The sequence below is a fragment of the Marmota marmota genome, unplaced genomic scaffold (genome assembly GCF_001458135.2).
Source record: "Marmota marmota marmota unplaced genomic scaffold, marMar, whole genome shotgun sequence".
Taxonomy (NCBI): domain Eukaryota; kingdom Metazoa; phylum Chordata; class Mammalia; order Rodentia; family Sciuridae; genus Marmota; species Marmota marmota.
Window position 1 is genome coordinate 11,652,943 of NW_025999982.1, and position 9,694 is coordinate 11,662,636.

The 9,694-nt window shown below is 47.7% G+C and overlaps 2 protein-coding genes across 2 annotated transcripts in view; both read left to right on the forward strand.

Annotated features, from left to right (window-relative positions):
• The first annotated feature begins 4,692 nt into the window (after positions 1–4,692).
• On the forward strand, positions 4,693–5,475 carry Mymx (myomixer, myoblast fusion factor). The gene has a single exon (XM_048805403.1). It carries the CDS (start codon positions 4,695–4,697, stop codon positions 4,947–4,949), a length of 255 nt encoding a protein of 84 aa, XP_048661360.1. The 5' UTR covers positions 4,693–4,694; the 3' UTR covers positions 4,950–5,475.
• Positions 5,476–6,256: 781 nt separating this feature from the next.
• The window catches only part of Slc29a1 (solute carrier family 29 member 1 (Augustine blood group)), a 13,813-nt gene continuing 10,375 nt past the window's right edge, over positions 6,257–9,694 (forward strand). The window contains exon 1 of the mRNA XM_048805402.1: positions 6,257–6,407. The gene's annotated coding sequence lies outside the window, so the exon portion shown is untranslated. The remainder of the gene's footprint in view (positions 6,408–9,694) is intronic.

Genomic DNA, 9,694 nt, shown 5'->3' on the forward strand with positions numbered 1-9,694 from the left:
TTACAATCATAAAGCTGAGTTAAAACTAAGAAACAAGCCAGACGTAATGGTGCATGCTCATAAACCTAGCTGCTTGGGAGGCTGAGGTAGGAGGAATCCAAGTTTACGGCCAGTCTCAGCAACTTAGACTGTGCCTCAAAATAAAAAAATAAAAAGGGCTGGGTGGATAGAGCGTCCCTTGGTTCAATGTCCAGTATGTGTGGGGTAAGGAAATGACAAGTTTTCCTGGAAGCACTGGTGTGCTCTTTCACTTTTTTCTTTATTTTTATTATTGTTAATTGTACATGCTTATGAGGTACAGTGTGATAATTACCCACATATGTACAATGTGTGCAGATTCAATCAGGATAGTTAATGTTTCCATCTCCTTATCATTATTTTGTCTTTGGAGCTCCTGGCTGTTCTGTTCTTGATAAGAGATTGTGAACGTATCTCTTAAATAATCTGCCTAAGGGGGGAAAAATCTGTTTTATCAAGATAATTTCCTGTGCTTCCTATGGTCTTCATTAGTTTTATTTTGTTTTGGTACTAGGAATTGAACTCAGGGCACCCAACCACTGAGCCACATCCCCAGTGCTATTTTGTATTTTATTTAGAGACAGGGTCTCAATGAGCTGCTTAGCTTTTTTGCTGAGGCTGGCTTTGAACTCCCTAACCTCCTGTGTCAGCCTCCCAAGCCACTGGGATTACAGGCTTGCACCACTGCACCTGGCTCATTAGGGTTTTTTTAATTAATAAGTTTGAAAGACTGGAGGGGTAGCTTGGTGGTGGATTTGTTGCCTACCATATTTGGGGCCCTGGGTTCTATCCCCAGCACCACATAAAAATCAAAACCCCAAAAAACTGAGTGTTTTCAGTTTTAAAAGTTTTTACACAATCATGTAACTTTCTGTATTTGTCTTTCACTCTGTTATTGCTTCACAATGATCTGTGACTTCATTTAATCGAAAGTTCTAAAAAAAAATTTTTTTTGGTACTAGGGATTAAGCCCAGGACAGCTTAACCACTAAACCACATCCTCAGCCTTTTTTATGGTTTATTTTGTTTTGATATAGCGTCTCACTGAATTGCTTGGGGCTGTTAAGTGGCTGAGACTGGCTTTGAACGTGCAATCTTCCAGCTTTAGCCTCTAGAGCTGTTGGGATTACAGGCCTGTGCCACCTTGCGCTCCAAACCTTTTGATAGTGTCCAAAATCAAATTCTAAATTGTCTTTATTTTTAACCTCAAACTAACTTTAAGATTTTCCAGATGGGTCCTTGGAATATCTCAAAATAATTTGTTCTCTTTAAAAAAAAACAAAGATGTTAAACTAATAAGGCTTTTTTTTAAGGCCTTGCAAGTGCTAAGCATATGCTCTCCCACTGAGCTACACTCCCCCCCAGCACTAATTAGGCTTATCTGATGTTAAATTATATGGGGAGCATCCTCAAATAAGTGATGCTCACTAAGCCTTCTTTAGGTAATAAATATAGATAAGTGTTATTAACATAAGTATTCTAGAAGTTGTATGAAATTTCTAGTAATCTGATACATCCTGGTATAATGAGCTATATTACATATCAGTCATAATGATAGTTATCTTAAAATATTGCATGCTACAGAAATTATAAAATTTACTTGTCAACTTCATTATAATGAACTTTCATTAGAATTTTATTTGTACCAAGGATTGAACTCAGGTTCACTAAGCCACTGAGCCACTTTTTTTAAGACAGGGTCTCACTGAGTTGCTTCTTGCCTCACTAAGTTGCTGAGGCTGGCTTTGAAGTTTCCATCCTCCTGCCTCAGCCTTCCAAGCCACTGGGATGACAAGTGTGTGCCACTGTGCCTGGCTCATCAGATTTTTTTTTTTTTAATATTTTTAGCATTGGATGGACACAATAGCTTCATTTATTTAACTTTATTTGTTTATTTATATTTTACGTGGTGCTGAGGATTGAACCAAGTGCCTCGAACGTGCTAGGCAAGTACTCTACCACTAAGCCATAACCCTAGCCCTCATCAGATCTTAAACTGTGGCCATTTTAAGGATTTTGTTATCCACTGACAATTATTATTTTATTCTGATGCTTTCCTAAAGCTTTTGTGAGCAACCATAACCCTATAAATCTGCCTTCGAGATTTATGGAATGGACTCTAAAAAGTACAGGTTTTTGACTGAATCTAAGGAAACTTTTTCAGCAGTTTGGTAAAGTACACTCTTTGTAAACTTAAATTAAACATTTCCTATTTCTCCCTAATTGATCTTTCCAGAATTCAGAAATTTTTAGTGAATGTTCTTATTTTCATGACAGAACAGGTATTTGTGTAAGTTCAATAAGAACCTGTTTCTTATAGGACACAGTTGGAAATATTGCAGTATTACCAAACCTTTGACCAGAATGTCACATTTGAAAGTATGACTAGGGCCATATATGACCAAATTGTTTTAAGGAACTAAAGTTGAGTTTAAGAAGCCAATTAAAGGGCTGGGGATGTGGCTCAAGTGGTAGTGCGCTTGCCTGGCATGCGCGGGACGCTGGGTTGGATCCTCAGCATGACATAAAAATAAAGTAAAGATTTAAAAAAAAAAAAAAAAAGAAGCCAATTAAAGCCCTTGAGTGTGAGGGGCTAAACTACTCTGGTGCCTTAAATACATGGTTTCTTTCTACAATTGTATCAGGCCCAGGAACCTCAGTGTGTTTGGGGAGCCTCCAGGTAAAATCACCTAAATCTATAGATATTGCAAAGTCATATGACAAATATTTAGTTTTCTGGCCTCAAAAGTGTGTGTGTGTGTGTGTGTTTGTGCGTGCGCGCATGTGTGCACACATGCGCTTACTAGGGATCAAACCCAGGATCTCAAGCATGATAGGTAAGCATTCCACCACTGAACTACACCTCCAGCTATAGATTCTGAATATTTTAAAGTGGAGTCATCAGAATTTGCTCATATGGATGGAGAACTGTGATAGGAAAAGAGGAGTTCAGGATAATTTCCAAGATTTTGGCCAAAGCAATTGGAAAGACACAATTTGGGAAAACCTGGGAAAAGGGCAGTTCTAGAGGGAAATGAGGCTATTTACCCAATGTCTGACTTTGGAAAAGGTGCTTAACTACCCTGAATCTTAGTTCCTCAATGGTTATCCATTGGTTATAATTTTTGCTTCGCTGCACCGTGGTCGTGAGAATTGAGTGAGATCATGAACTCTGTACTGGCATACACGTGTATTCAATGTGTCCTACCCACAGCCCTGGGATAAATACATGACCATGAAACTTCATCTGGTAGCAACTATAAGAAGACTCTGCCTATGAATGTGCACTTTCTTGCTCCTCATCCCTGCTTCTTCCACATAGAAGTAGACAGTCCTTTCTGACCTTGTAAGTTTTCCTTCTTCAAGGTCTTGAATGGTGATGGAGATGACAATGATGCTAACAGCAGCTGCTGGTGGGGTGCTGATATGTGATCATAGTCTCAAGACCTTGAAGTTTTTATAATACGTCAAGGCCATTATCTCATCTGAATCCAGAAAGGCAGGAATTATAACAATTTTCAAAATAGGAGAATGAAGTATTTAAAAACAAGAACAAACAAAAAGCCTGTCTATAAACCCAAGGAGATACACCTGGCTACCTTATGGATCCTCCTCTAATCACAAGGAGGGAAAAGTAGGTGGAGAAAAGGGACCTGAATTAGGTCCCTCCTCCATCTTTGAGTACAAATGTCACCCGACTGTATCCAAGTGTGCCCAGCTATGAAATGGACTGTCTTTACTCCTCTGCCCCCCAGGAGAGGGCCTGCTCCCACCAGGTCCTGGTTTCCTGTCTTGTCCACTGGAACAGGTCTGGTGTTAATAAATGTGTCCTGGGGGCTGTTTTACTGCATCTGAGGTTTGGACATGTGGGTGTCCTACATTGTCCTGTTCAGTTCCTCCTCTCGGTTCTTCCCAGCCATTGAGGTAGCAGATAAGGGGACTGGAGCCCAGAAGAGTCAGTGTGCTTAAGGCCACACAATTAGCAAATGCTGTTTGAATTCCAACTCTGAGGCTTGTACCCAGCAAGGGGAATTCCTGCACATGCTCCCTCCTTCCTTTTCCTTCCAAACTGGAAAAGGGGATCAGCCCAGCTGCCTGCTCCCCTCCATGTACCAGGTGCCAGAACACAGCTGTCTCTCCATTGTTTCCCCTACCCAGGCAAGCTGAGCTGGGTGGGGTTACCCAGTGTTGCATCCAGCTAGGCTGTCTCCACTGCAGGAAGATCCAGCCAGAGACTGATTCTGAGCAGCAGTCCTGACTGGTGAGAGCTGAACTGATCGGTGGGTGTAGGGGGCTGGGGTGTTAAGGATTGCAGGTCTGGGTGGATCAAGAACCCCCCAAAAGAAAAATTAGAATTGCCTGGGGAAGAATTGCTGGACTGAGGAAGAAAAGTTGGGGAATGTCAGGGGGATGGAAGGGGTCCCAGGAACAGTAGAGCCCCTGGAGACAGGGAAGGGCTGGCTGTGAGTTCTAGCTCCAGTTTTTCTCTCCCCATCCGTGCTGTGGTGAAACCCCCTCTACCAGCTACCTTGCTTACAGAAAGGGAAAAGCAACCCACAAATTGGTAAACTGAAGAGAGGGGGGGCACTCCTGTCCACCCATGCTTTTGGCAGGTGAGGTGGGAGCAGGAAGCACAAGGTTAGAGCCTCCGTTGCCTTCGCAGCGCCGAGCTCGCCATGCCTGCCCCGCTGCTCCCACTGCTGCTGCGAGGACTGCTCTCCCGTCTGCTGCTTCCTGCTGCCCGCCTGGCCCGCCAGCACCTCCTGCCCTTGCTGCGTCGGTTGGCCCGTCGCCTGAGCTCCCAGGATGTTCGAGAGGCTCTTCTAGGCTGTTTGTTGTTCATCCTCAGCCAGCGACACCCGCCAGATGCTGGGGAGACCTCCAGAGTGGACCGCCTGGAGAGAAGGGAGAGGTTAGGCCCCCAGAAGTGAGGCTACACGTCCTGGCAGCAGCCATAGCCATCGCAATGCTTTCTCCTGGAGTAGGAGTAGTTCTGGCAACGGCACTAAAGCAGCCTGCCCACTGGGCAGTCCAGTGGGGATCTGACCTGAAGGCCTCCCCCTCCCAGCAGACATGTCTTTGTAGAAGGATGCCCCGCATCTCACAGACAATTGATCACTGCCCCTTCCTCCTCCTGCAATTCTTCTCAAAGATCTTTGCTAACAACCTCTGACCTCAGGGGAGAGGAGACCTCACCTCCTGGTAAATGAGGACAATTTATCTAAGAGGTGATATTTGAATCCAGACTGTTGGTCTTCCAGACTTGGGACCTACCTACCTTAAAATATGATTTTGGTTGCCTTTGGAGACAGCACTGTTCCTAAAGCCCAGCACAAAGCAAGTGCTTAATAAATATTTGTTGAATTCTTGGGATGCTCCTTTGAAAGTTTTGTCACCTACACCTCAATGGTTGGCAAGTAGGGAGGGGGCTGGAGGAGAGGATCACTGGGAGGCTTCCTTTGGCTGTTTGTTTCATTGTCCACCTCAGTCTTCAAAACCTTGAAGTTGTTTATAGTGTCTAACTTTGCCCAGAAGGTCACACTTCCCCTAGTTATGGTCTGGGTCTGTTTTAGAGGAAGGTTGGCTGCTAGCTCACAGAGGGAGAAAAAACCGTTTGAGTCAGTTTGGAGTCATCTCAGCTAAAGGTGGTGAGAAGCGGGAGACTTGTTTGCTAAGCGACCCTGCGGGTAGCCACCGGAGAGGGAGGGGGCAGTGTAAAAATGTAGGACTTCAAGGACCTAGGAAAAAATAGGGAGGGGTAGCCTGAAAAAAATCAATTCCTTATTCTCCCTTCCCCAAAAGGAGGCAACTGGGGATGTGTGTGTTTCCAGTAAGAGTTGTCAGGCACATTTGCATCCCAGCCTCCGGATGATTTGTTTATGGTTCCCATGCAATAATCCTATTTCCCTGAGTCTTGGGCTCTGGTTGAGAGGGGGGATAGTGATGAATACAGGTTCCTCTCGGGATCCCCATTCAATCCCTTGTCCAGAGAAGCGACACCAAGGCTGTGCACCCTCACTCCAGTAGGACTTTCCCCGCCCAAGTCGCTTCCCGACGAGGTCATCCACTCGCTCTTGCCTCTCGAGAGGACGACCTGGGGTAGAAGCGGAGTAAGGGGGTCTGAGTCCCGGGTTCCCTAACCCTGTCCCTTCGGAACACTGGCTGCTCGGCCCACGAGCCCCTCCCACTGAGCCTCCCTCACCGCCGGCGTCCCGAAACGCTCTGCGCCCTCGAGCGGCGAACGGCGCCAGGCGGGACTGAGAGCCTGCCGCGGATCGCTGGGCGGGCGCCGCAATCGCCAGTTGCAAACCTCCCGCCCGGCGGCAAAGACCCGGTCCACCCCGGCGCGGGCAGCGCTCTGGGGCCATGGACATAGCCTCAGGCCGGAGGTAAGGAGGCCCGGAGGNCGGCGGCGGGGGCGGCGGGGGAGCGCGAGGCGCGCGCCGGGCAGGGGCGGGCTCTGCGCGGTTCTCACGCTGCTCCTGCAGTCTGATCCTCTATGGATTCTGAATCTGCGGTTTCTAGAAGGGAGGGTAGTTTTCTGGGAGTTTGAAGGTGACTCCCCCTCTTCCTTGATCTCAGCTATTTACAATTGCCAGAGGTCAGAGATCTGCCTAGAGCAGAAGTCGGGGACCTGAGCAGACCCAGTGAACAAAGACTTAATTCTTCTTGAACCCTGACCTAAAACCCACCCTTTGTACACACCTGTCTTTATTTAAAAATTCGACCTTGTATTAATCATTGATTCTTTTTATTAAATTTGGGTTTTTAAAAATTTATTAGTTGTAGTTGGACACAAAACCTTTATTTTAGTTATTTTTGTGTGGTGCTGAGGATGGAACCCAGGGCCTCCACATGCTAGGCGAGCGCTCTACCGCTGAGCCACAACCTCAGCTCTAAATTTGGTTTTTGAACATTTCACTAGGGCTGAAGTGTAGCTCAGTGGTGTCCCTAGTATGTTCAGGGTCATGTTCATGAACCCCAGCACATAGCTGATCTTCTCTTTTCTTTGCCTTTCTTTTCTTTCTCTCGCTTCCTCTCCTTTCTTCTTTCTTTCCTAGTACTGGGAATTGAACCAGGGGCGCTCTACCACTGAGCTACATCCCCAGCCCTTTTTATTTATTTTTTTTATTTTGAGACAGGGCTTCTCTAAGTTGCCTAGACTGTCCTGGAACTTGCCTTCTTCCTGCCTCAGTCTCCCTAGTACCTGGGATTACAGGCCTGCATCATTGCACCCAGCTGATACCCAACACTTTCAAACAAACCAAAATTCCACATTGCATTACAAATTTATCATGATGATGATGATGATGATGATGATGATTTTGGCATCCCTTAAATTTGGTGTCTTAGGTAGCACCTCACTGTCCTCACTCTAGAACCAGCCCTGCCACAAAGGCCATGAAGACAATCACAAACACAACTGAGAACATGACACATGTTCTAGTGATAACCCCCCCCCCTCAGCAAATACATTTCCAGCAAACACAGATGGCTTGTTGATGACAGCTGAGAGGACACAGGGCCTGGAGAGAGAGGGCTGTGTGCTGGTGGTGAGGCATGCTTACAAGTAACCCAGGGGAGGAAGGAGTCTGGAGCATGCCACAGTCCCCAGTGGAATAGGGAATAAGGTGGGTATGGGGGTCTGAAGGACCAAAGTTCCCCTCCATTCCCTGTGACTGAGATCTGATTCCATGAAGGGAGAGAACCACAAGACTGGGCAGAGGACTGACTAATTTAGCTAGAAAATCTCCAGGCACAGACCTGTGTTAGTGGGCCTCCGAAGGCTGTCCAGCAGAGGGCGTGGACAACCAGCCACCTTCTCTGTCTGGGAAGGCCACCGTGATGGGTATGGGTCTGGCCCTGGCCCAGGCAGGGTGTGTGCCAGATAGACTTCTCTCCAACAATAATAGGCCTGGCTGTTGCCATCCCTTGAGCAGGCCAGGCCCCATGGGGATGGGGAGAGGAACCAACCTTCCCTAGTCTGGTCTCCTGGGGACCCTCACCACTTCCTCCTGTTTCCTCATACTTCCAGCCCCCTTTGCACACAACTGCAGCCACTAACCACCGAACCTGGCTGTGCCTGGCGGATCTCTCTGACCACCAGTCCTGCCACCCCCACAGGGCCAGAGCCAGAAAGGAAGGTGGGAATGAGGCAGGGGGCCAAGGAGAAGGGGAGGCAATAGCAAGGTGAGGAAGAGAGGGAGACCGGACAAACATGAGGGTAGGAACCCAAGGTTGTGGACAGACATGAGCCACTCAAAAGCCAAGGGACAGTGCCTAGAAAAATACCACCCACCCCATCTTCCTGCCCTCTGTTTGCTTCCTGCTGTGGGGAAGATGTGTATCATCTCCACCAGAGCTATAAGGCTGGGGACACCTCTACCCACTGCCCTATATAAAACCCCTCCCTCCTCAGGGCCCAGGCTTTCTTGGGGAGAGGGATGATTTTGCAGTGTCCCTATGATTTTAGTACCACTAATTGTTTGATGTTATTTTTTGGTACCAGGGATTGAACGCAGGGGCCCTCAACCACTGAGTCCTTTTTTGTATTTCATTTAGAGACAGGGTCTCAATAAGTTGATTATAACCTTGCTAAGCTGATTAGAACCTCCATAAGCTGCCAAACCTGGCTACAAACTCACTGTTCTCCTGCCTCAGCCTCCTGAGCCGCTGGGCACCCAGGCGCAAATTGTTAATTAGTGTGTATGACTTCTCCAGGGGACAGGCCTCTGGGGTAATTGAGGGTGGGGTAAGCAGCCTAGGTTGAATTTTCTCTCCCCAGGACACTTCCAACCTTTGGATAGTCCTAAAGCACTGAGCACTGAGGTAGGGGCAGAGAATGACCCCCTGATTTACTTTCCAACAAGAACAAAAAGGAATCCCTGCTCCTCCCTTGGAGGTACATGGTGGACCCCTCCTCAACACGGACCCCATCAGCCAGGGAAGGATATGGAGCTCAGCAAGGATTCCACCTCTGACCTATATCGTCTCTGGGACAATGGGATTTGTGCAGGATGTTGGGCTCTTCCTGGCTTTCTCTTCCATTCCCAGCAGTGCCTCAGTTTTCCAAAGTGCTTGATTTAGAAACGGTAGATCATGAGGGAGCCCGAGGACTCTGCCTCTCTCCCCTACACAGAGACAAGAGACAGAGACGGAGACACTCATCCCTTCAAGTCAGAGCTGTGGGTGGCATGATGTTTATGGACCTATGGCCATGTGTATGTGTCATGGGTAAGAAAAACCCACCACACAGGTCACAAATGATTGAGTCGTAAGGATCCCACAAGGGAGTGGGTGAAAGGGACAGAAGTCTTATTGAAACGAAAGGAGAAGGGATCTAAACTGGAAAAGGTGGGACACTGGAAAGAAAAGAGGCTCTGTGCAGTGTAGAGGCGTGGGCGGGGTTTGGGGTGGGATAACGGAACACCTCAGCTGAGCCTGGCGGATCCTGGCAGTGGGGGCGTCCGGGCCTGTGAAAAGTCCCTGGGATGGGACTTTGCACAGCCTCGGCGCGGAAGGGACTAGGGGCGCCTAGTGTCGAGCTGTGCCCTCCAGGCCCACACGCCTAATAACGGGCTGGGTTAGTGTGGCCCTAAGAAATAATGCGACCAGATGGCCCTGGGACGCAGGGTGTCCTGGTGCAGGCCCCGGCGCTTGCAGATCTGCTAAGCGG

Excerpts from the sequence above, each read along its gene's own strand:
- Mymx (XM_048805403.1), top strand. The coding sequence starts at position 4,695 with ATGCCTGCCCCGCTGCTCCCACTGCTGCTGCGAGGACTGCTCTCCCGT.